At 35.1% G+C, this 26841-nt stretch overlaps 1 protein-coding gene across 5 annotated transcripts in view; it reads left to right on the forward strand.

Moving 5' to 3' along the window:
• The window catches only part of ATRNL1 (attractin like 1), a 425500-nt gene that overhangs the window by 123272 nt on the left and 275387 nt on the right, over positions 1 to 26841 (forward strand). For all 5 annotated transcript variants that reach the window (XM_042863594.1, XM_042863598.1, XM_042863596.1 and 2 more), the window contains exon 20: positions 13408 to 13501. In XM_042863594.1, the coding sequence (XP_042719528.1) occupies positions 13408 to 13501 (94 nt within the window). The remainder of the gene's footprint in view (positions 1 to 13407; positions 13502 to 26841) is intronic.

Below are 26841 nucleotides of genomic sequence, written 5' to 3' on the forward strand. Positions count from 1 at the left end.
TTAGTAGCAGAAGGGAAATCCATGTTGTTGAAGTTCTGCTACTCAAAGAATATGATCATTCTGCTGAGTAGCTTCTATTGAGTGATACATTTTTTGTAGAAGAGTCTCAGGAAAGGCAGAAGTCATTACTTCTGGTGTCTATGAAAATTAAGAAAACGTTAGACTCATGGCAGGTAATTGCAAATGTCCCCTTGGTTCTACCTGTGATAGATAGCTAGACTTAGACATTGCTTTTCCTCTGGCACTGTCTAACATTTTATAGTTCAGGAATAGCAACCTTTGCAACACTTGACATTTTCTTTATGATGGTCCAAGAAGCAGCTGCAATTGAAAGATCCAGTCCTTTCTGTCCTGAGAGTCAGCTGATTCAAAACTATAGTTCCTTAATACAGATGAAACCATCGGGAGTCAGAGCCGGCTAACCTGTGTGCTTTTTGGGGAGTTTAGGTGTCAGACTCTGAGGAGTGAGTTGTGCTCCCAAAACTGTAATCCTGATGTCTTAGTACTGAAATCTCATTTTGTAACCTGCCCTTGAAGCTTTCTCAGCCACTGAATTCCATCACTGGTATCACTTCCAACATATGTTAACAGCAGTTTTCAGCAAGGAACAGCCATATTGACTGTCATTTTGAGGAAAATATGTAGGAATTATTATAAACTAAGATAATCAAAGAAACAAAATATACAAACTTCGTAAGCCATTTTAAAGAAAGACAAGGATTCAGTCATTTCATACAACTTTTACAAAATTATATGCGTCTAGTTGGATGAAAGTACTTGTGTTCATGTCTTTGTTTATTTCAATTGACTTTTCCTGCTACTAAGAATGCAAGGTGATGAGGTGCTTACAGGCATGTATTTCATTTAAGCTGTAGTCGTAGTTGGTTTTAATAGTGCAGAGGCTGCTGATCTTAGCCATTAATTTAGTGAAGAATGACTTCTTTTATTTCTAAATAATACATATGTCATGTATTATTTAGAAGAAAAAGACAGATGTTCCTAGTTCAAATTAATATAACAAAATGAATTTCTATATGCAATGATTATGTGAAGAAGTCACAAATTTCAAATAGAACATCTTAATTCTGGCCCTCAAGCAGTCATCAGTCTTTCCTTCCATTGAGTCTGGTGATCACATAAAATGGCTTCTTGTAGTCAGGCAAATTAAAATTAAACTAGACTTAAATATTTAGTTTCATAATAAATTAGACATCTATTTTCATAATAAATAGCATATAGATTATTGTTAATTGACTGAAAAAAATGATACATTTTTAGTGTAGGCTTTCTCTTTTATCTAGATTATCAAAATGAGGAAGGCGTGACGTGTCCAGCTGTGTGACTTCAGTTATTATGAATAGATAGGGATCCCGTAGTTTTTTAACAACTGTAATCTGGTTTGTAATTACTGCTGTTTGATGCTTTTCGGCTGGTTGTGATAGCAGCAGCAAATACTGTACTAGGTTTGTGTGTGCGTTCACAGATGTCCCTCAAACATAGCACAGGCCTAAGAGGAAAATACCATGTAAAGTGGTGTAAGATATTTACTGTCAGGTCGTGTTACTCTGAAATATTTGTTCCTGTTCCATAGTGACTGCCTCTGCGCAGTGCCTGCAGATTGGGTATTTTTGCCTAATGTTGTTCACAGAGGTCAGCACCTGCACTGTTGTAAAACTGTTGGGGCACAGGAATAAGCTCTGTCTGTATGTAGTGTTTGGATTATGGGCTTTTATTGGAACTCATGTGGAAGTGATACTCAGTGTTTAATATGATATTTGAAAAGAGGTGAGTAGATGAACCCTAGTATTGTAGGCAGCTTTAATTTTGGTCTTCTACAGTGGAGTCTGGAAACTCAAGTCCTTTAGTAGGACTGAAAATAAGGACAAAATACTTCCAAATATTATTTGCCGTAAAAATTAACAAATGTTGAACACAATATCTTTGACTAGCTACAGTAACAACATCAAAAGCATTTTCTTCTGTACCTTCCTACAGTAGAATTAGGAAGGAACATGGCTTGATGGAAGTTTTGATGCGTTTAGAAAATGACATGGCAACTTGGAATACAGAATTTTTATTCAGTTTTTTTCTGTTCAGCCAATTTGCTGTCTAGCGTATAGAGAAATGTATTTATGGAATGCACTGATACTTTAAAGATCTTATTTTTTGGCATCACATTGCTCAAGTTGTGGAGGAACAATATTCCTGATCTGTACAGTAAAAAATTGGTAACATCTGTGAGTATAGACACTCTGTAGTCATTCACTTAGTCAGCAGATATTCAGTTGATTGGAGGCTTATGATACCCTTCCCAAGACTCTATGTGAATCAAGTCATTTTGTATAAAAGTGAATAAATGTTGCAAATTAGTGGAAAAAGTCTACAGTGTGATTCACATTGTAGTAAGTCAGACTGTCTCCAGTGCTAGAAAATGGAACTAAGTTTTAAGAGATATGCAGTTCTACTTTTTGTCATGTATCTTTGTTTCAGTATCTTTGAGTTGCTTTTTCTTTCTTTCTTTTTTTTTTTTAGGAGTGTAGAATGGAGATAATTTTGCCAATTATGATTATTACAGAATAAACACACTTATTAACTAAAACACTGGAATTTATTTTTAGTAGTAGGTAGAAGGCTTACTGCCTGTGAAAGATAATAATATGAGATTGTTGCACAATAACATATTCAGGAGAAACTCTCAATATTACTTTTTGTAGAGAGTTTGTTAGAATAAGCACTTTTTAAGACCTTTCCACCAAATGTGATTTGAAAATTTATTTTCTTCCTGTAGGATCTTGTGAATCTTGTTTATTGAACATTACTCAAGATAATCTGAATACAGAGTGAATAAAATGCCCATACTTGGGTTTAGCTATGAATTTAAATTGAATTAAATCCAATCAAAATGTATTCTAAGTAAGCAGAAGAAAGGCAGAGTACCATAAGAAAAAGTTAGTTGAGGAATGATGAAAAACATCATGTAAAAAATTCCTGTTTCAATTTTCTTTGGGTTTGAAGCAAATTATGCTAAGCAAGCTTTTTCAATGTAATGTTAATCATTGTGTATATATAATTTTATTTGTTGTATATTAGATCTGTATTATAAAGTATGATTTTCAACAAAGTTAATGGCAAATTAAAAGCAAAAATTTGGGTAGAAGTTGGAACCTTTTTGTCGATGCATTTGTATTCTGTAAACTAAATTCAAAATAAACCTTGCCAAAAAAACCCTCAACAACCAAAACCCACAAGTGATGCAAAAGCAATCACTCAGCTCCTGCCAGAAGATGGCTAATACTCAGTCTGGTAATGATCAGCTCCCAGTGCCCATCTCCTGCCCTACCCATTTTTTACTGCTGAGCTTTTAAAACATCGAGGAATATGGAGTGGCAGAGATGAAGCACCACTAACTCCCATTTCCTGTCTGTCTTGGGGCAGAAGACAAGAATTTTTCATTTTGTTGTTCTCTACCTACTCTGTTGTTGATGGACAATAAATGAAATTATTCTTCCCCAAGTCAAGTAGGATTTTCCTGTGATGAGATACTTTTATCTCTTCTTATCTCTTACTTTCAATCCCTTTCTCCCTGAGGAGGAGAAGTGAGAGATCAGCTTTGTGGGGAGATGGTGACCAGCTGAGGGTAGCTCATCACAGCTGAATATTTCATCATGTTGAACTAAGCTTTTTGGAGGCCTGTGATGCAATAGTATCGGAAATAGTAGTAAAAAGTGTAGTAGTAACTTGTGCTATCTTTATCTGTTTAATTAGCAGACTTTTGTACCTACTCACTATTTAAGCATGAAAACTCAAGAGTTAATGATGCCTTATTAGTTTTATATGTATTGTAGAAATACAATAATTTGATTTCTTTATCTCTGTGTTTATCAGTTTCTCAAAGCTTCTCAAGTCTTATAAATGGTATTCATGTCCTCCTGCATGTCATTGCATAACCTAGTTTCTGGCAGTGATGAATGAGTTCCTTTACATTCTTATATTTTCATATTTTAGTTTTACATTGTATGAATTTATTTTTAAATTTATACCCATTATTTAAAATCAGATCAGAGATTACACATCCATCGGAGGTATGACAGTCAATCAATCCCACCATAACAAGAAAACGGAGTTGCTGGCTTGAGTCCCTACACTTGAGTATGGTACAAGGATATGAAGAGGCAAGAGGTTGTCATGCTTAGAGGTGGTTATTCCAGTCCATAAGGCTCTTGAAAATGTCCTAGGCTGTTGAAATAGTAGATTCTTTTAAGGCTATCAAATCATTTATCATTTTGCAACTGGTAGAATGAAGATTTCAAAAAACTGAAACTCCTGTAATGGCATTTCTGTTTGATTGCAGTTAATTCTGCCTTCATTTCCTGAGTGGTAAATGCAATACCTTACAATGGCAGACAACATTAGTTATTTAAGAGGAAAAAAAAAATGCATTAAAATGCATTAAAAATCAGCAGTATTTTATAACTCCTAATGGCTAATACAGAAATGATTAGCTGATTTCTTTACATTTTGTTCCATTTTTTGTCTGCTAAATTGTGTAACACATTTCCCTTCTTTGGGCTTTTATCCTGAATGACCAAATACACACAAATAGTTGCAATCACCAGTTGTTGATTTTAGTTGTTTTTCTTCTTGGATTGGAATAATTTTTTTACATTTAAAGCCACTATGAATAGTTACTGAGTGGTTTAAATTGTTTTGTTTTTCATGCTGCCTTATAATAATCTTTGATTTTTTTTCTGTTATAATTTAGGAAGTTATTCCCTCAGAGAGAGAATAAGAGTAGTCTTTTGGCCAAAAACGTCCTTTCATCAAATTTTCAAAATCATTACTATAGAGGCAGCTATTTTTTCTAAGATTTTTTTTGTTAAACTTATGAAGCCTTGGGTATCTGAAAAAGTCTTGTTAACCACATCTCATAGAGGGCAGAAAACAATGAGAGCATCCAAAATTATCAATTTTTGTCTTTCCTTAATAAGCAAAAAAAAAAACTAACAAACAAAACCACAAGAAAACAAAAAATCCTTGGGTTTTAGTTTTTACTAAACCTAGTCTTCAGTCTTCCGCATCTGAAAATACTCATATTTCAGCAGCCCTAATTTTAGCTTATGTATTCATGTGAAAAATCTCTTAACAATCAAGTAAAAGAAGAGTAATTCAAGAAATAATATTTTTTAATCTTGTAGGCATGTGAAAGAAACATCAAAATATTTGCATGTTTGAAGAAGCAATGCTACACATCTGATGTAGAATTCTATTTTTGACGTGAATAACAAAACTCACTATTGAACCCATTGTGAAATTGAATTTGAAGGCTATTTGTAATAATGTATTATACTTTATTTAAAAAAGAATGAGTGGCAAGAATTAAAGGGAAAGCCATACATAGGATATGTTAATTTTTCTCCAAATAAAGTACTTTAATTTTTCCATGCAGAATATTTCAGTTTATGTTTAAAATAAGTTCATATTCTTCACAGATTAACATTTGGAAAATAAAGTTGATACTATTCTGTGAGTTCTCATGGAATAAGATATAGAAATTCTGTATTCTATTCCCACTAAAATATTTAAATGGTATTAGCATGAAAGAAACACAACTAGACACTCATTAATTACTGAAGAGTGTTCAGTTAATAACTAGAAAAATGGTCTTTTCTTTCAGTATTAGTCTTCTGTTTTGAGTTTTTCTTATTTATAAAAAAAAGTTATTTTTTAAGCTGCTTTATAGTATTAGCTGCTGACGATTAAAGACATTTATTATGATTGTTTGAGAAAGATTTATTACAAATGTTAAAAATTAAAAAATCAATTCAATTTTAGGGGTACTTGCTTTAAACAGAAGCAATAATGAAATACAGGTACTGCAGAGTGATGTTGTCAAAGTGTAAAAATGGATTAAGAAAAAATGGAGAAACTTGTCATTGGGTAGTGTCGGTTTAACCAAAATACCTTTCAGTTCCTGGAAGAGAAAATAAACTTGTTTCCTGCTTCCTAGATGAAATATTTAGCTAAGGAAACTTCCCTTGTTCTTTCTATATTGTTTCATTGCATGTCACAGCATTGTTTGTCAGGAAACAAATAATCACCTCACTGATAGCCAGATCAGCTTGGTAGTTTTAAGCCACGGTCTGACAGTGTTTTGCTGTGACTGTAAACACCAGAAAAGAAGTTAAATCACATTCAGGTTTGAGCAAATTGTTTTTTTGTTTTTTTTTCTTTTCTTTTCTTTTGAATGGGACCACGAGCATTCCTGTAACTGCTCAGAACAGATACATTCCTGGGTCTGTTAGGTAGAGTGCACTGCAGTTGAGAGAAGAAATTTGGTGCGTATTGAAAAAAAGTACCATATTCTGAGGAGTGTCTAATTTCACAAAATATGTCTGTTTGAGTGACTGGGAATATTTGTCTTTTCCAGAACAATATTTTATCTAGTGTTTATTTAGAAAATTGACCTAGATTTTATGCATGTTGGGGATAGCTGACCTTGCTTTAAATGATGCCGTATGTGTATTACATAAGTGATTTTAATTTTTGTAGAGTTTCTGCATATCATATACAGAAGCCATATCCTACCTGTACAATTCTTAAAATGTACGTCTTTCCTTTTCCCTTTTCCCTCTGCTGGGTGAGTACAAAGCACAATTCTTGAAACTGCATCAATGCACATGCTGTTTATTGTACTGTAAGAAAGAAGTGGGCGTGAGACCAGTGAAAGCAAAATCACAGGACGAACCATGAAGAGTGAAAATAAAGTTAGTCATACAGTGCTAATAAGACTGCCTCATCATGGAAGTTAAACATGCCACTGTGGAATGATAGTTGCATTTGACCTGTGTATACTTTTTGGAGGACTTACTAAAGGACAGCAGTCCTTTTCAATATCACTTTTTCAACACTTTTATTGTTCATAGCTTTCCTTTAAAAAAAAAAAAAGTATCTAGGGCATCTTAAAGAAGTTATGCATGGACAGCTTCTGCTTTGGTAATCTTAGAAATAAACATATCAAGTTCAAGTTAAAGTACCATTTGTAGTGAGCTCCATTTCAGAGAGAACTTCCTCTTGCAGCTGCATGTCAGATGGAGGCTAAACAATGAAGGTTTTTAAATTCAATTGTCTAAAATGCGTACTTCATGGAAATGGTGATGGGCATTCTTTGGTTGTCAGCATAAGCAGGGACGCTTAGGTGCTGAGCTAGCAACTCAGAATCAATTGTGCTGTGGATTTATTATTTAATAAATTCTGTAGGCCCCTGGTTTTACAGCATGGATTTAGTCTGCTGTTTTATTTTCATACAACTTTCCTGTTTAATTAGAATTGCATCTTACACAAAACAGTACTGTGAAATGCTATTTGCTTAAAATAGAGTAGAAATTGCCTATTGCCTTTTTTTTTTTTTTTAAAGTAGTTGCTGGTTTCAAAGCTAATGTGATTTCAGTTAATATGTGAAATAAAGATAAAAATGTGTTAAAACTCTATCTTAAGCAGGTGTATAAGTTTTGTATCTTTTTAACATTTAATTATTGATAATTTTTTTGCATGATAGCTAAGGTTTTAAAATAATTGTTTAAGGAAAAGCCTGTATGCGTAACGTAAACCTAAGTTGGAGAGGAGAGCACTTCTTTTGCATTGTCAAAGCTTGAATCACAGTATCTCTATTGTTTGATACATACTTATTAAAAAAAAAATCGTAAGTTTTCTGTTAGAGGAGTTCTATGTTAAGGTTTTTAATGATGGAGCAAATAAAGTTTGTCAGATGCTGGCAGTAGTATGAAAAGATCCCTGAAGCTGAGCTCATCTCTGTGCTCCTTTCCTAAGTAGCAACAGGGTGTATGTGTGCATTACAGCAGTGCAATAGGTTGCACTGTTGCAATGGTGTTACACATCTGTAGGGTACAATGCTTAGTAAAACTGTCCAATGGGTGTTTAGTAAAACACACTGCATGCAGTATGGATTGAACAAATATCACAGGATAGCTGGATATCACAGAGGATAGCACAGAACAGCTCTAAGTAGCTGGGATCCTTGAGGTGAGCTTGTAGAGTCATAGTTATAGACAGCCTGAGGTTGGAAGATCCTATGAAATTACTTTTACAGACTGCAAAGCCATTCTGTGATACAAACCCAACTGGGACACTGGTTACAGAAGCATAGGATGTTACATCTTGACAGTTGGTGTTGGGGATCATTTCCAGTACTTACTGAGGACTGAATTTCTAAGCTGTGTCAATCAGTACCTAGAACAAAAAGGAGCGGATGCATTGATAACAAGTTTCTCTGACATTTGTGGACTGCAATTTATTTCACAAGGTGTAATAGGTAGCAGCTGGCATTTATTTTGAATTTCAATAAAAACTCTCAGCACTGTGTGAAAAATGAAATAGAGAATGAGGAGAAGACAACCACAGAATCACAGAATCACCCGGGTTGGAAGGGACCCCAAGGATCATGTAGTTCCAACCCCCCTGCCTAGCAGGGCCACCAAACATACACATTCAGATCAGGTTGCCCAGGACCCCGTCCAACCCGGCCTTAAACACGTCCAAGGACGGGGCATCCACAACCTCCCTGGGCAGCCCGTTCCAGGGCCTAACCACTCTCCTAGTAAAGAACTTCCCCCTAACATCCAACCTAAATCTTCCCTCCTTCAACTTAAAACCATTTCCCCTAGTCCTGCTGTTATCAGCCCTTCTGAACAGTTTACTCCCCTCCTGGGTGTAGGTTCCCTTCAGGTATTGATAGGCTGCAATGAGGTCACCCCGCAGCCTTCTCTTCTCCAGGCTGAACAAGCCCAACTCCCTCAGCCTGTCCTCATAGGGGAGGTGCTCCAGCCCCCTGATCATCTTAGTCGCCCTCCTCTGGACCCTTTCCAAAATCTCAATGTCTTTCTTGTACTGAGGGCTCCACACCTGGACACAGTACTCCAGATGGGGCCTCACAAGAGCCGAGTAGAGAGGGACAATCACCTCCCTGTCCCTGCTGGCCACCCCTCTCCTGATGGAGCCCAGGATCCCATTTGCCTTTCGAGCTGCCAGAGCGCACTGCTGGCTCATATTCAGTCTCTCGTCCATCAGGACCCCCAGGTCCTTCTCTGCCGAGCTGCTCTCAAGGACCGCTCCTCCCAGCCTGTACAGGTGCCTGGGGTTCTTCCGGCCCAAATGCAAAACCTTGCACTTTGCCGTGTTGAACCTCATCAGGTTCACCCGAGCCCAGCCCTCCAGCCTGTCGAGGTCCCTCTGAATGGCATCCCTTCCTTCCACCGTATCAACCGCACCACTCAGCTTGGTGTCGTCAGCAAACTTGCTGAGGGTGCACTCAATTCCCTCATCGATGTCATTGATAAAGATGTTAAAGAGCACCGGTCCCAAGACAGACCCTTGGGGGACACCACTTGTTACCGGCCTCCACCTGGACATAGAGCCATTGACCACCACCCTCTGTCTGCGGCCTTTCAACCAATTGCTTATCCATCGGGTCGTCCACCCATCAAATCCACTTCCCTCCAATTTGGAGATGAGGATGTGGATGATACACATCCTCATTAACAACATGATATACTATCATTTCTCTTCATATATGTATCCTACACGTATGATTAGCTTATTGAAAATGTATACAGTACATAATGAATAATCTTTGAGTCAGGAGTTTGAATGGGTATGCTGAAGTTCAAGCATTCTTACCTGATAACTACTGTGTTTCTGGTTATTGTTTTTTCCTGCATTGGAATTTCCAATATAGACATGGAATCATGGGCAAGGGTTTAGTTAATATCTTTATCAGTAAAGTAGTATTGTTTTAGATTTTGTAGCTTGTGACTTAATGACTTTGAAATCAAATGGTGCTTTAGGTTGCAGTTTATTTATATTTTAGGTTGGACATCAGGGGGAAATTCTTTACCCAGAGAGTGGTGAGGTGCTGAACAGCTGCCCAGAGAGGTTGTGGATGCCCCGACCTTGGAGGTGTTCAAGGCCAGGTTGGATGAGGGCCCTGGGCAGCCTGGTTTAGCATTGAACGTGGAGGTTGGTGGCCCTGCATGTGGCAGGGGGGTTGGAGATTCATGATCCTTGAGGTCCCTTCCAACCCTGGCCATTCTGTGATTCTGTGATTATTAATTAGTAGGCATGATTCATATTCAAACCTCATAATTTCTTTTATATTATTTGTAAGTAGGCCAATGGAAAAATCTGCAGCGAGGTTCAAAGGTAATATCTCAAATTTTTTTCGCACTGTATGTCCTCTAATGTCATGCTGCTTCTCCTATTTCAGTTGTTTGATAACATACTCATATATGTTTGTATGTATTTTGCTTAGATTTACTTTTCAGGTTGAGATCAATGGGTCGGTAGGAATCCACTTTTCATCAAAGACTTGCAAGCTTGAGATTAAAATATGCATTTAATTCTGTTATGCAAAATTTGTCCAGATGAGATTTTAAAACTAATGTGAAAGTGATTAGCTCATGATGTCCTTTTTCAAGGTATTATCTAGGGAACAGTTAAATTACTAGGAATTTGATTAGTGAGAGTAATTGTTGTTCATCTTGCAATAGAAGAAAATTAGCTAGTCATAACTAGGTTTTTTTTCTTTTTCTTTTATTTATTTATTTTTACTCATGAGGGTCCAGGAAGCAAAGTTCTGTGACTTCTCAACTTCTCTTTTCTTATGCCTTTTCAACCATACCAATCTTAGCACCATATAAACTTCTCATATGTGGCACAAGAATGTAGATGAGGTAGAGCAGCTCCATTTGTTTTTCTAGAAAGAGAGACCAAGCTATAAATGCGACCCTTACGAGCATGTTTATATTGCGAATGCACAGAGATCAAACTTTAGATATGACTTCATGGTTCCATCAGCTATTTACCTTTGACAATTCTCCAATATAAATCCAGGAAACTCTAGAGGAAGGGCAGAGTGCAGAAACTAAAATGTGATGCAGTTTAAATGGAAGTAGATGTGTGTCTGATTGGAGAGGGGTGCATCTGTGGACTCCTGTGTGAGTGAGCACATAATACACTAAAGTGGAGTATACAGGTGCTGATTTGATTTAGATATCCCTGGGGATGAATGGCAATGATAATTTTTCTTTATCAGTAATTCTGTGGTTTGAGTATATGAGTCCTATCAGAGCTGCTGAAGGAATGTTTCTCATATATTTTCACAATAGACACTTCATTTTATCATTTTTTTTCAAGATGATAAAGATTAATAATATCTAAAAGATTTTATAATTCTGTGTATAAAAACTTTTGCTGAATAAAGGCTGCTCAAAGCAATGAAGTTCCACTTCCACATTTGTGGTTTACTTCCTATAAAGTTATCAGTAACTATAGAACTAATTAATATTCACTGTCAATAGCTTCTGAATTTGTCAACACATTGACAGCTTTTGGAATTTCATCTGGAATGCAGCATTTTGGCTCTTTTGTAATTCTTGTTTTGTCTTGTACTGGTGCTTTGTTATTAATAGTAATTAACCTTAAGCAGAATGAGCTGTAAAGACTATATTCCTTTGTTTTTCATTGACAGTATGGCGAGGATTTTATACTATTCAAATTAACTTTTGAGAACAGGCTTTTCCATCTTAGAAGTGTATAAATAGTCATTAATGAAGAAAGGAAAGCATAAATGGATTTAGGAAAATGTAATTGATTATAGAGAGTATAACTTCAGTGACCATTTATTGTGGAGGGAGGATCAAGATCATACTTTCATGGTACTTAACTTGAATGGAGAACACTGGTCTGGTATTCAGACACTTCAGACAATTTTATAGGCCTAATATGCAGACTCTAAGAAGCTTTAGAATTCATGTCATTTTTTTTTTTGAATGGATAGCTAACCTCATGGCTATTGGTAATTCATGCTATGAACAGTAGTGACTGCAAAATCAGGTCTTCATCCAGGGCTGTTAATTCTTCCTGTCTTACTTCGGTTCCCATTTTCCTTGGTGGTCACAACTATAACTAGATGGAAAAGCAGCTCTAGAATGCTTCTGAAAGATAAAGGATAGTTTGTAGTATCTTTTAAGAGGAACTCCTTGCTGTAGCAGGCTAATTAACAAGTTTTGTCAATGATACCTGTGGTTCAAGTCTGGTTAACCTTTTTTTCCTGTTTGTCTTCAGTGGGAACAGGCATTATAGTGTGTGTGAAAAGGGACACATCCACATCAATAGAATCATAGGATGGTTTGGGTTGGAAGGGACCTCAGAGATCATTTAGTTCCAAACCCCTGCCGTGGACAGGATTGAAATTGTATTCGTTGTGTATTAGAAAAGGAACGTTAAAAATCCTCTGGTAGAAATTAAAAATTACATTTCAATATTAGGATTATAAAATGGAAAATATTTTTTTATTATATAAAGGTCACCAGTCAGTGTTATCTGCTCCCAAGCAGGAACCCAGATATTAAATCTTTTATCCTAGTTGCAATGAAAACACCAGTAAAAGGATAGTATGATCATCAAGATAAGTTCAGAGTTGCTTTGTACTGAAGAAAGTATTTAAACATAGTGTGAATATTAGCAGATAATTATTCCAGTGTGATGTGGGAACTTAATTATATTTACCAGAGGGAAGTTATTGTTTTCTACACATGGGTACAGAAGAGGGATTATTACATAAACAAAAGAGTCCTTCCCATAAACACGAGAAGGAAAAGCAAAGAAAATGGAGAATTTGGAGTACAAAAGATTGAATTGAGATGGGAATCAATCAGGCAGCAAGAGTTGCAATGGAGAGGCCACCATGGATTTACTTCAGCCACTGAGTTTAAAATAAGAACATTAGAGTGGAGTGTTGATTATGATTCTCCTCCAGTTCAAACTTAAGGAGCTTTTAATGATGCCTTTTTTTGTGTGTGCTTCTAGAATATTCCTGTTGTGTACCATAACTGTAGTATTAGTTCAGTCTTTGTTTGAATGATTTCAAAGCGTTCTTTATATTCTCAAGAGTTCCAAATATATTTAAGATTTTAATGTGCAACTACAATAATGTTTTCTGTAGTTTGACGTTTAAAATTAATGGAATTTTGCCACTGCTTTTCCTATTGGTCAGAATTTTATCTTGTCTAGAAGGAATGTGTTGATAATGTTCTGTGTTTTATAAAGGGACATAAAAATGGTTGACTGTAATGACTCTTCTCAGACTTCTGGTTTTAAATTGTCAATAATCAGTGGTGGAGAGCATCTATTGACACATACAAAGTTCTTAACTCTACAGAAAATAAACTAAATGTACGAAATATTCCACAAAGGATTGTAATTGAAGTAGTATTTCTTTGTATAGCATATAGGAAGTGTGTTTTGATATGGTGTTAATATCAATGAAAATTTCATTACTTATAAAGTACAATATGGGTGAATAAATCACATTCTTCCCTTCTGATTTTATAGCTTGCACGTGCAGTGGACATGCAAATATTTGTCACATGCAAACGGGAAAATGTTTCTGTACAACTAAAGGCATCAAAGGAGACCAGTGTCAACTGTGAGTACAATTAAATGTAGCCTGAAATTCTTGTGATTCTATAGTAATATTTTTCTCTTAAAAAAAAAAATAATAATAATAATAAAAAAATCTTTGTATTTTGAAGTTCAGTATTAGTCACTTCTTAAAGAGCAACATCAGAAATCTTAGTAACATTTTGTAACATTAGTAACTGATTTTTAAAGTATTGTAAAAGGAAACAGCTTCTTTTATGCGCCTTGTGGATACTAAGTTTAAAAATATCTGCAAAATTGGTAATTATATTCAACGTGTTTGTCAAATATCTTGATCTACATGATCTACAGGATTGATCTAGAGTAATTAGATTTTTAGAATTTTAGAAACATCTTAATGTGGACACAGTATTTTAGAAGATTTTCCACGTCACTGAATACAGAAGAATGGATTGTGTAGATCTGTAATGTACAGGTAGTTTCCTGTGTTTTGTGTTCAAACAACTTACTGTCTTTGCTTAGAGAAGGAGTTTGCAGCTTGAGATAGAGAGAGAGGACTAAGAACAAGGAACCAGTGAAGTGAAGTAGCTTGTTAAGCAGGACAAATAACACTATGAACAGCCTTACATTTATAGATGTTTCTTTCAACTCATTCTATCTAATACACAGAGGTACCCAATTAGTATTTTTTTGTGTGTTTTGTTTGTTTTATAAACATTAAAGGTATAAATCTTTAGGGATAATAAAAATTCTGAGGAGCAGCTGAGGGAACTGGTGCTATTTAGCCTGGAGGAAAGGCTCGAGGGAGACATCGCTCTCTACAACTACATCAAAGGAGGTTGTAGAAAGCCAAGGGTTGGTCTTAGTCTCTTCTCCTAGTCAACAAGTGATTAGACAAGAGAAAATGACCTCAGGGTGCTCCAGAAAAGGTTTAGGTTGGATATTAGGATAGACTTTATTGAAAGGATTGTGAAGCATTGAAACAGGCTGCCCAGGAAAGCAATTGACTCACCATCCCTGGAGTTATTTAAAAGCCATATAGATGGGATGTTTCTTAGTGGTAGGTTTGGCAGTGCTAAGCTAATAGTTGGACTTGATGAACTTAGAGTGTTGGTTTTTTTCAACCTAAGTGATTATATGATTCTAAAAAATTATATAACACTATTATCCAGGAGAAAATAACACTTATGTTCAAAACCTGTTTTGAAAGTATCGTATTATATTGTCAGAGTATATATGCAGTTGTTGTCTTGAAGGTAAGGAAGATTTTTAAGTCAATGCTTTACTCATATTTATTACTTTATAAATGTTCTTGATTCAAACAAAGTGTGAATACTGTTCTCCACATCTCTAGATAAAATCATTTTTGCCACTTATTAGATGGACTGTTGTGCAATCTTAGCAGCAAACCTGTAACCATGTAATTTCTAGAATAAGGATTTCTGTGAAAGTTTGAAACTCTAGCTGTGTGAAAGTTAGATTTATATTCCTGTCAAGAACACTATTGATTAGAAAGCATTAGCCGCAGGGCTGCATGTTATCTCCCTCTCTCTCTCCCTTCCTTTGTTCCTCCTTCTCTCTTGTGATTTTATAGCTGTGTGCCAGGTGCGGTACATGTTGTGCCTTAGGGGCAGAGGTTTTAGGAAATCAGGGAGACCCTGCCACACTTCTTTTATTTTTTTCTTTTTTCTCAGAGTGAGAGCTGTAAGAATCTGCAGAGAAAACAGTTTTTGTCTTGGGACTGGCAGATTGTGTGCTCTTACTTGCTGATTTAAAAAACAACAACAAAAAACAATGCATGAAAACAAATCTGTAAGACTTTTGTAATGAAATGTTAGTGAAAATAGTTTTTAGTGTTTTTTTCATAGTGTCTTTTATGTAGTTGTAAGAAGGGTAAATTTAAGAGTACAACATTTAAAGATCCAGGTTTTTTTAATGAAAATTTAATATCTTGCTCATTTTAATCATACTGAGCTTCAGACAATTTTTTTTGTCATGATTCTGAGGAGGTAGAAGAAATACTGTTTTTTGTCATGAAAATCCTGTTTATTTGGTGTATAGAGAAAAAAATATGTATTTAGAAACATCCAGCTGTTCTCTCCAGTGTAAAAACATCTTCCTAGCTGTGTAATCCCTCTTACCAAACAGACAGGTAAAAGCATTCTGAGTAAAAGACATCATTCTGTTAATAGCACTGCTGCTTTATTTGCTTACAGTAGAGTAGATCTATTCCCCATTGTTTCCTCTCAGCATTCTCTTTTGTGCTTTCCAGTAGGGGGAAAGTTGACCATAATCATGTAACAAATTAACTTAATTAGAATTTTATCAAGCATACACACACAGATTGTAGCTGCTGAAAGCTGACTAAAGCAGGCTTTTATATGTATATCGAGCGGTGCTTTTCTAACACGAAGTTCAAAAATATAATATACAGTGTTTTAAAATACTAGAGGTAACCGTATTTAATATTCTTTGCAAGATTTTCCCTTTCTTTTGCTATTTCATCATATTCCACCATTACTTTTACATATAGGGTTTTTGACATGAGGTTGTTTCCTCTTTGTTCCTGCTGAGTCTGGACTTTGAATTATCCATAGAGATGAAAACTTGTGTTCTTTCCATCCCTACATGTGTTACTCTGTTAGCTCTGATCTTTCAGGGAGAATTCCAGCAAAATATGATACGCAGATCTGTGTGGGTTTAGTGTCTGTGTCTGTTCTTTAAGTCTATGAAAATGTGATCTTGCTTCTGTAAGGAGAAAGGTTTGAGCCCTCAGCTAGTTAGTGAACAGCTAGATTATTAGGCTGCTAAGGAGAACAATAAAATAAAACTCCCACTTCAACACTGAAGATGTTTTAAACATACTAATTTTCTGCTCTATTTGTAGATAACTGTTACTAGATCTATCAAAGACTTTAGATGCTTTATTTTATTTTTAAAAAATCATGTTTCTAGCATCAATCATTTTGCTTTAATTGTAGCTTTCATTTAAACAATGTTTCTAGTATCAAACCTTCAGAATATGATGCAGGTGCAGTCTAATGTCTTAAAAACTCACAAGGCAAATATCAGGAACTAGAAATGTTTGTTATAGTATGTAATCTAAAATTTGAAGAAAAATAAAGCTTATGATTTGGAAGGGGCTTTGTGAAGTATTTTTAATGAGTTTTGGCAGTATTGTATATCACTATCTGCCTTTCTGTTGATTTTTCTCACTGCAGTAGCCTGCTTCATGTTCTTTGCTATATTCAGTGTATGGTGTGTAAAGTTCAGAAGCTCTCTGGGATCTTTGAACTGTGGACCCTGTAGATATGAAACAACACTTTTCATAAGAATTGTTACATTGCAAACATTGCATTTTATTCAGAAAATTGCCCAGCTATAAAATGGAGAACTGGAGTTTGAATACCCTTTATTATTCCTGAAAGATTTTCTCAGGGAAGAAATGAGAAGGAGCTATGGGTTTGTGGAACAGTTGCCAACACTTAGCCAAGAGCTTTGTATACTGGTATTTTATTGTGGGTCAACTGTGAATGTGTTAATCTCAAGAGTACTGCAATATTGATATTGCAGTGTAAAAGTAGTTATGTTAGCAAGATGTCTCTTGCTAGGAGCAAAAATTAAAATGTTACACGCAATTTGCTTAGATCTTCCAATGAAATATGTCTTTTGTCTTTCTGACTTCAGTAATAATTGTTTGGAAAAATGGGAGCAGTTTGTGGAAAGAGAATTTTTCTTTCACAAGAATGAAGTAATTTTGCTCTTGACATTTAAGTTAGATTATTTTCCAAATGACTGTATTTATGTATATATGTAGTGGGGATGATGATAATGGCTAATTACTCTTATACTAGAGAAAAAAATGGGACAGCCTTTGCCACATGAAAGACATATAGAGGAGAGGACCAGTAGAAAGACTGAGTGCCATAAAACTGCTTTATATCTGAGTATATGATGGTATCCAGTGAAGTTGTGACCTTAGCGTCTATTCTCATTTTTAGAAAGCCGTTGGTGGATTCTGAATCTACTTCTGTAATGCAAAAAACAGAAAAAAGAGTTGCATGGCTGGGGCTGGCTTTGCATGCTGCTTACATTCATGAGAACCTTAACAAATAGCATATAGATTGTCCTGGATAGGATAGTATCCATGGATTAGTCTCTGCTAGAGCACTTTTTTTGCTTTTATTGCTAATGAATTTCAGTGTCTCACTGTAGTCAGGCCCCATGTACCTTGTCATTGTAAGGTTTCAGTATCTACTACTTCCACGGTCCAATTTCAGCTTTTTTTTGAGTTATTAACTGGTCAACCTGATGTCATGAATGTCTCGCATCTGCTTGGTGAATGTTCTGACTCTGCTATTTCTCTTCAGAGAAAGTGAGTATTTGCCTAAGTCCAGTAAATGCTTTGGATCTGTAGTTTTTAATTATTCCGACTTTAAGAGTTTTATATCCTGAATCTCAGATGACAGTATGTTTAATCCTCTTTTCTAACTCAAAACCTCAGTTCAGATTTTGAAAGTTAGAATATTTGATGCAGAAAAGAAAGGAGAGAAACAATGATACAGATTTCCAGTGCAGCTTGAAATTGTTTGTGTATTCCTACTGCTTTGATCAGAGTTGAGGGATCTCTAAGTACAGATGGGAAAAAAAGAAGTTGGTGGCTTTTCTGGCTGCTCACCCTGCTTAACAGAAAAAAACTTTCTACTGAGTTGAGAATAATAAATCTAGATATTTGAGGGAGCAGTTTTTGATATTTCTTCTATATGCTGCTAAATAGTAACTGATTACATTCAGTGGGTGTTATTTTATAGTATCTGCATCATTATTATTGTTGGTGAATACTTCTATCTAAGTCAGTTGTGGACAATTTTAGCTATAGAGCAGAAGGGAGGAAAGAGATATTTCTTCTTGGAAGGAGAGCATTTAAAGACAGGATTTTTATTTTTTTTTTCCCAAAGAGTTAAATAAGAGACTCTTCTGGAAATCATTATGGAGGACAAAATGTGTTCTGTGGCACCTGCATTCTTAATGCATAAGCAGCCTGCCGACTTCTGTTTCAATATTATCAAATATTACCCTTTGAGTAAATTATTGTCCATTCTTTTATTTTCCATGCATTGTAGTTCTGGGCCTATAATATATACCTGATAACCCCTTAGCATGGTAATTAGTAATTGATACAAGAATTGTTATCGTTAAAATATACATCAGTTTCAATCACTTCATCATTAATGTAAGAAAAGCCAACTAGGTAGCATTGGGAAAAGAAAATACCACAGTGGTAGCACAGAGCATTCTGTGAGGTATTGGTGCACAGTGAAGTTTGAAATTAAATAGTTCCTCTTAATGTAATGTTATGGGATACTCATGAACAAAATATTGTGGCCTAGTTTTACTTTTGAATACGCTTTCAAAATTTTACAAAGCAAATAAAGCTATTTTGTCTTGAAAACATTTACTGATAGATGTACCTATCAGCTTTGGCTTGTGATATTTATTGGTTTTATTCACTAAGAAAGGAATACAGAGCTGGCTTTAATACATGAATAAGGAAATGCTAGGTCAGAGGTGTACTGACACCATTTGTTCGTTAAAATCTCCTGGTGATGGAAAGATTGCTTTTCTTCTGCTCTTATGCTTTCTAATAGAAGTAATATGCATCTTCCTACTGCTGTTTTCATTTTTCTGTTTCCCCTTTTAGTCAATTGTGTACCTTTACATATAGATGAAAATTTAGCTACAATAGGTGTATTTCTAGTGAAGTTAAAAACATTTTGCTTCAATTTCTTGCCAGTTATTAATTTTAAATTGCTTCAGTAGTTGTTGAGCATGTTAAAAAGAAATTTTCACATAAAGTATTCAAATTATGCATAGGTGGAACTAAAAACTATATTTTAGTATTAAGACATAGGAATGAGAAATGTGCTACATTTCATTTCTATTTTTCATGAAGCTTCTGATAATTGTATAGAGTAAGCCCATCAATTACATAGTGTTAAATTATGCTTAGAGAGAATCCTAACTTTTGGGAGACTTGCAATTACAGCAAACACATTTTCTTCTATAGGTGAATATGCAAATATTTTGAAGTCATGCACATTTTCTTATATACTGCATCTGCTTTCCATCTCAACTATGCAGCTGCTGCAGAAGACCCTGTCCTCAGTTGCATCCCCGTGGCCCAAGTTCAATAGGCAGAGCTTGGAAAGCTGTAATGCCTGAATGATAGGCTAACTGAAATGATATACTCTTTTTCATCCTGTTATGAAGATAAGAATACTCTGTGCAACATTTTAAAGAGAACAATCAATATTTGATGTGCAAAAATATATCTTTGCCTTAGTATATGCATTATAATCAAGAAGTACCTAAAATATTTTACCTTGTACAATATAAACTAACAAAAATTGACACTAAAAGCAAGTTTCCATCATATGTAAGGTATTTTTGGCAAATAAAAACAGAGTGACAACAAATAGCATAGAACATATCCTATCTTACAAGCTATAAGATAATAATTTCTTAACATCAGAAATGCTCCCTTATGTTTTTCATCTTTTGTACTGAATAACCAACTTTAGAAATTGTAAAATAGAAATTAAGCTGCGTAACCTTTCCATGCTTTGCTCTCTGTATTATTTTGTGGCTGAGTTGGGGGTGAGGAGGAAAGATGATGTTCTTTATCAAGCGCATGAGATAATGGGGCTGGAGAGCTTGATTATGAAGGCATAAAGCAATTCAAGAGCCCTGATGATATCCTAAACTTTAACAGTGATGCCCAAGTGGTTTATTAGATTATCACTTCAGAAGGATTGATTTACAGATTTAGTTCTCCAGCTTCATCTGATATTACAAGAAAAGAAATTTCTTCAGCAACTTTAAAAAAGAACAAAGTGTCAAAAGTAAGTACTTCACCTGAAAAAGCTGTTTTAAATAGCAAGGAGATTCTGATTTAAAATCAAAGCAGGTTTATAATCGGATATGAAAATGTGACTACACTATTCTGTCATTTACTGTTACGCAGAGCTATGATAAATGGAGTAATATTAAATGTAAGCAGGAAGCCAAATAGACAGCAGTGGGATTGCCAAACATGTCCGAAGGGCTTACTGTCCCCTAGGATAAGTTGTTGGGCTGCTCACAGAGAAGTGACAAGAATTATAAGGGAAAGGAACAGTCGGAGATGTTGAAAGAGATTTAACAAATCAGTTCTCATAAAGGAGGTTTAGCTTAAAAATAAATAAATAAATAAAACAATTGGCTTGTGAATGAGTTCTTATGAGATCCAGAAGGAGATGAGGACCACAATTACTTCTTAACAGATGCTTCAAAATGACTCTGTAATCCCGTTCTTGTTTAGGTCATTTTATCCTTTCTTACGTATGGTCTTGGTTTAATCACAAATTTGGGCCTGGATCCAGAGAAGTATTTAACAGCACCATAAGGCCTTGTTACTGAAGTTTAAGAGAGAATGTTTGCGGTTTGGTGTGCACCAGGGTCTGCGTGGTTTACTTCTGCATTATTCTACTCTTGGGTCAATAACTGTAAATTATCACATAGAGAATGGCAGCAACATTTTCACAAAAGTGGTGCAGAAGTTCCTCCCATTCTCTCCTGACACTTTGCTTATTCATTCGTTTTCTTTCTCTTTACTATTTTTGTTTTCTGGAGTCAATAAAGAAAGTCTGAGGTAAAGTTGAAGGTAACGAATGATGACTGAAAAAAAAAAAAAAAGGAAAAAATAAATTAAGGCAATCAGTTCTTCCATTAAAGAGAAATATTATCTCTCTATATTTATGAATAAATGAGAGATAACAGCGTATCTGAACAGCTGAAGGATTTTACTGCTGTTCAGTGCCATCCATGCAAAAATAAAATACTTCTAAGATTCTGAAGTGGGAATTCAGTTAAATCCATTCTTTGGAAAAGATAATCATTATTTGTTATTTTATTTTTAGAAACTGTACTTACTGTTGAGTATAACTTATGGATTTTTTCAACTAGTTCTATTTAAATCACCCTGATATATACAAAGTCAAATGCATTTTCCAACCCTGCTTTCAAAGTAGAAAAAGGATAAAACTATGTAAGGTTATAATTGTACATGTTTTCATCATTTTTGATACAGACTTTAATTAAATCTTTGCTATACTATAATTTTGGGGGGGATTTTTTTCTTGCTTTGGAGATGAAGTTTTATTTTCTGTTAAGTATTTACTCTTCTTGGTGTTATATTCTTGATTATTTAAATCAGTAAAAGCAAGATTGCTTATAAAATATTCTGCCATTTCGACAATGCCTTGTGGTTTAGGACTCTTCTCTGAAGCTATTTTTAAACTAGAAGTATAGGATCATGGAATGTTTTTTCAGTTATATTTCCTTTAAAACTAAAAAGTCCAGGAGGAAATATGTACAAGCAAAGATGAAAGGATTAAAATTGTAGTACAGAAGATAACATTTTTTTGAGCTTATCTCATAATGGTCACTTGAGAATTTTAAAATTAAAAATGTAGATTTCATCCAAGGTTGAGGCATTTGCTATAATGCATCAGAATACTCTGAAAGCATTATATAATCAGAGTGAATTTTTTGGAATTTTTCCATTCTCATCTTGCCAAAAAAACATTTTTCTCAGAGTGCATTTCTCCACTCCATCAGATGATTTCTCTCCTTTATTTATGGAAAATGTGATAAGTACTTTGTTTCTCATCAAAGTTTCAAGTGACGTTAAAGTATTTTGTTTTTCTGATTTGTGTGCAGTGTTACAAATTATAGTGTTACTTTTACATAAATTAGAAAACCAGTCTAGAAACAGGAAAGAAAGAAGGGATGAAAGCAATTCAGGGTAGGATTCTATTTTAATTATTTTAAAAATCATCATAATGTAAAATACATACATATATTTCTGACAAATATTTTAACTGAAACTTTTCTTCCTGGGAACTAATTCTGAGCTTATCTCTCTGTGGGAAAAAAAAAAAAAAAATAATCTGAATATTTCATAATGAAACCATTGGCCGTATTATTACTGAGGCAGTTTATTATTCTTTGACTTAAGCAAAATGACTTGGGACAGATTTTCATGCTGGCATGCAGAACAAATTTAATTCAAACTGAGATGAAAGGCGGTTAATGTAATTGTAGCCTATTATCCTATGCAGGCTAGAGTTAAGAAGCAAACCCAACAGACAGTCAGAAAATGATGGATAGAAAATAGAACCGCTCAAGGCTGGTGAAATAGAGACTCGTGAAGGGATTATGCCATAACTGTTCCCACACAATCTCTGCATCAGTTATATCCCACCTCTGCAGTATGTCTGGATTACCAAGCAGGATTTTTGGATGCCTCCTGAGTTCTCTTCATTTACCTCTGACGTCAGAAAAGGTCCCTGTTTAGTAAATTTCAGTACTCTGTAATCCTGTTTTTTTTTTTTTTTTTTTGCTCATTGATCTGCCACGTTCATCAGTCTCAAGCATGCACGAAAGTTTTCTGTTGAAGCCGTTTTTCCTTCCTTTTTGTTTGTTTCCTTTTCATTTTGAACATACTTTAACACAGAAACAAGTGTTCATCATATAATTACTTTGATCCCAAGCATGTTGTTTGATTGCAAAACTTGCGAGGTAATTACAAATCCTAACCAAAGACACTCATTTATCATTTCTTTGTTGAAGGATTGAATGTTTAAGGTGCAGTATGGGATGATAATATTGTTTTCTGAAGAGAGTCTTTGTCTTTCCTAGTCACTCCCAATTGGTATGATAGAATTCTAATCTATTGCAAGGTAGTAGCAAACAATTTTTCTTTCATCAATCTGTCAATGTTTAGGTGACTTTCTACCTATTGTTTAGAAAAGAGCTTTATGCTTTACATTGGGATTACTTGCAGATTTAAACACTCTGTCTGGTACTGCATTGGCCCAGGAGCAGGCATTGCTGTTCATGGTAGTCCTCTGCAGCATGCTCATCAAAACCAACATAAACAGAGTTTGAACTCTGTTCAAGACTGACAGGCCAGGTCTTCTGCTGTAAAATACTTTGCAATAACCTGCCATGAGGCTATAGTGTTAATTTTAGTCACTTTCTTTTTTACAGCCATTTATTTTAAATTTTCTTCTTAAAGACAAGATAACTTTTCAGTAGAGCCTGCCAAGACTATAAGTATTGGCAGATATACAGTTGTTGTCATAACATAAACAGTAACATTTATTTCCACTTATTTGGCACTTCATAGTGGAGTATCAGTGTCATCTTTGCTCTAAGAAATTTGCAAGACTTTGGACTATAATGGGCTAATGGAGTTTGAGGCCCTTCATGGTAAAGGGACCAGAGAAAAATGAGCACATGTATTTATCTTCATGATTTCTCCAACCACCCACATAATTCCTTGTGTTCTACCCTTAATAGATATTTCTGTATCTCTGTGGATTGCTATCACTTTTTACTAAAGTCAAATAAAAGATGGGGTTGTTATCTTAGATATTAAAAAAGACTTGAAAGGAAGCTGAACATTGTTATAGTAGAACAATGGCTGGCAGTAAGACGTGAACTTAATGGACTTTGCTGCATATGGGATGGGAGAGTAGAGGAAAATTGAATAAAAAATAACTTTAGGCAGAGAAAGAATTTGTCGGAACAACATGGAATAAATATTGAAATGGTCTGATGGACAAAAACTTGGTTTTAAAGGTCACAAGAAAACAAGTATGATAAGTTTAATATTATCAACATACTTTATGAATGACTAGTCAGAAATTCCATAGACATCTAGGAATAGTGAACATGTGACTTGAAGACACCATGTAAAAATTGCCATTTGCGCATTGTAATTTACTTAAAACTTTTTCATATATATTTCTCACATTCATATTGTATGAAGCCTTTAACGCTATGTAAGTAGTTACAGGCAGAGAAATAATTCACTTAACATCCCTGTTTTCTAAAACTTGATATAGAATAGCATCATAGAAAATCCCATTGAAAGGTATCCACTGAGCAGTCCTCCCACTGCCGTTCCCTAAAGGGAGTTTTAGATCTACGGTTCCTCATGTACAACAGAATTTAGATCATTATAAAAAACTAAGAGATATTAAACAAAAGTATTTGTTGTCTACATCAGTATACTTTGTTCAGTTAAGTGATGTGTTCTGATCAGGTTCATGTAAAACTTGTAGGTATTTGAATTAAACTTTATCTTTAGGATGTGAAATTTTCTTTTAGTTCTTTCAAAATGCAAAGGAAGAAATGTCCGTTTGAGAGAACAGTTCTTGATAAGAGAGAAGCCTGCTCTTCCAAATGTGCCCTTTTACATACATAAAAGTTTGTGTACATCAATGTCAGCATATGGAATGAAAACAGAAGCTCGTTCTGGACATTAAATTAGGACAAGTAACTCAGAAGCAGGAATTCGGCATGGAGGGCAGCAGAAGCAAAACCTCTGGACAAGAAGCAGAATGAAAAATTAGGGCTAGATCAGAGTAGAACACTATAGCAGATGATAAACAGTACTCCTGGAGGACATTATTACTTATCTAAAAGCTGGTGCAAGCCACTGACTGTGGCTATGAAAGAGTTTACCAGAGCCACTAGTCTTTATCAGGGACCTGCTGTAGTTCAAGGCTGAGATCCCAGGCAGAATCAGTCTGAGAGTTGTCTTTAACTAGCTGAAGGTCAGAAACATGATGGTTCTCCCTCAGATTCTGTGTTAGTCTACAGCTATCACGAATCTCAGATTTGGAAGGACACAGTGTGAGTTGTGGGTCATCGCTCTTTAGTAGCTGTCTGTACCTAAGCCAAAACAAGTTAGAACAGCCCCAGAAGGGCCATTGCGTGGTCTGACATACATTTTTGTTTTCCTTCAGAATTTGGCATTAGAAACAAATGCAAATCAAGGAAAGACCAGTGGTACTTGGGTTCCTCTTTCCCTGTTCCTTCTTTCTTTTTTGCACTAATTTTTAATTACAAAGAAGTACCAACGAGTTGTAGCAGTAGATCTACAGAAAATCCTGCTTTGTGATCAAAGGTTGGATGGAATATTATGAGGTTCCACCTAATCATCCAGGTTGGTGTTATATTCTGACAGGTTTATTTAGGTGAGAGGCCTGGAGATGCTTGCTTGAGGGAAATACCAATACATACCATGCAACCTTTCTTAAGGTTGAAAAATGTTGGTACAGTGCACAAAATCAAACATATTACTAATCTTCATCATAAGGTCATTTATAAATGTTCTTACAAAAACAACAACAAATAAGCCTTTCATCCATTAAAAAAAAGTAAAAATCTGTAAAACTTAGTGATAGTGTGTTCTTGAAAACATATATTTGAAGAGAAAACCAGAAATTATTATGAACTTGGTAGTAAACGTGAGCAGTATTATTATTTTATGTATTTGTTCGTAACTTTTTAGTTTGAACTTCCAGGAAATACAGAGAGAGGGGAAGAAAATGGTTTAGTTTTGAAAGCATAACTGAGGGAGAGATTGGAGGATGACTGTTAGTAGCTGGCCATGAGTCCAGTAGCTTGATGAATACTTTTGTACTGAACCAAACCAGAGTACTTGCTTGTATGTAACATGTTAGGACGTATCTCCATTTATACTTGCAAATGGGAACTGGGTCTCTGGAGGCAGGCCAGAGAAGAACTACTCATTCATTATTGCCACTTAAAGCAAATGATCATAGCCTCACAGCACATATTATAACCAGTATAATTCCCAATTTACAGATATGAAGCATATATTATGCTTCAGATATGCTCAAATGTGTACTGTCTTTTGGAAAATGTACAAAAATTACTACAAGGAGAGCTCATAAGGAGATAATTCAGCAAATATAAAATTTTGTAATTGGAACGACAATTAGTGACTAAAGCGGAGCAATAGATATGCTTAATGAAGTATGGTTGGATTTAAAGACAAAACTAAATTTAGTCAGAACTTAGCATATATACTCACATGAGTAGTTTTAGATGTAGTTTTATCTTTTTACTGTGCTGAAAATGGAGTGTTTAAATAGTATCTTTCATTCTTATTAAAGCAGACTTCCTTAATTCGTAAGAACTCCACCTAATGTTACTACTAATAAATGTTTTAAAATTGTTTTGCACCAGGGGACAGAAGAGAAGTGTAAGAAAGGGTGATTCCCTTGTATTTCAGTAAGAAAAGCCTGACAATGAATAGCATAATAATAAAATATTATTTTAACAAGTTGGATGAAAAAGCGGAGTACATATAAGGGGAAAAGCTTATGTCACTGCATATGGTGGGAGCCCCAGGCTCAGGGTGATCTCTAGATGGACTTTCCCCGGCATGCTGCACAGTTCCTTCCCATGGAAGAGGTTCCTTCCCACACTGTGGTGATGTAATAGAGTTGAGTGGCTTTGGACAGG

This window comes from Lagopus leucura, unplaced genomic scaffold, assembly GCF_019238085.1.
Source record: "Lagopus leucura isolate 7727_CA_CO unplaced genomic scaffold, USGS_WTPT01 Super-Scaffold_741, whole genome shotgun sequence".
Classification (NCBI taxonomy): domain Eukaryota; kingdom Metazoa; phylum Chordata; class Aves; order Galliformes; family Phasianidae; genus Lagopus; species Lagopus leucura.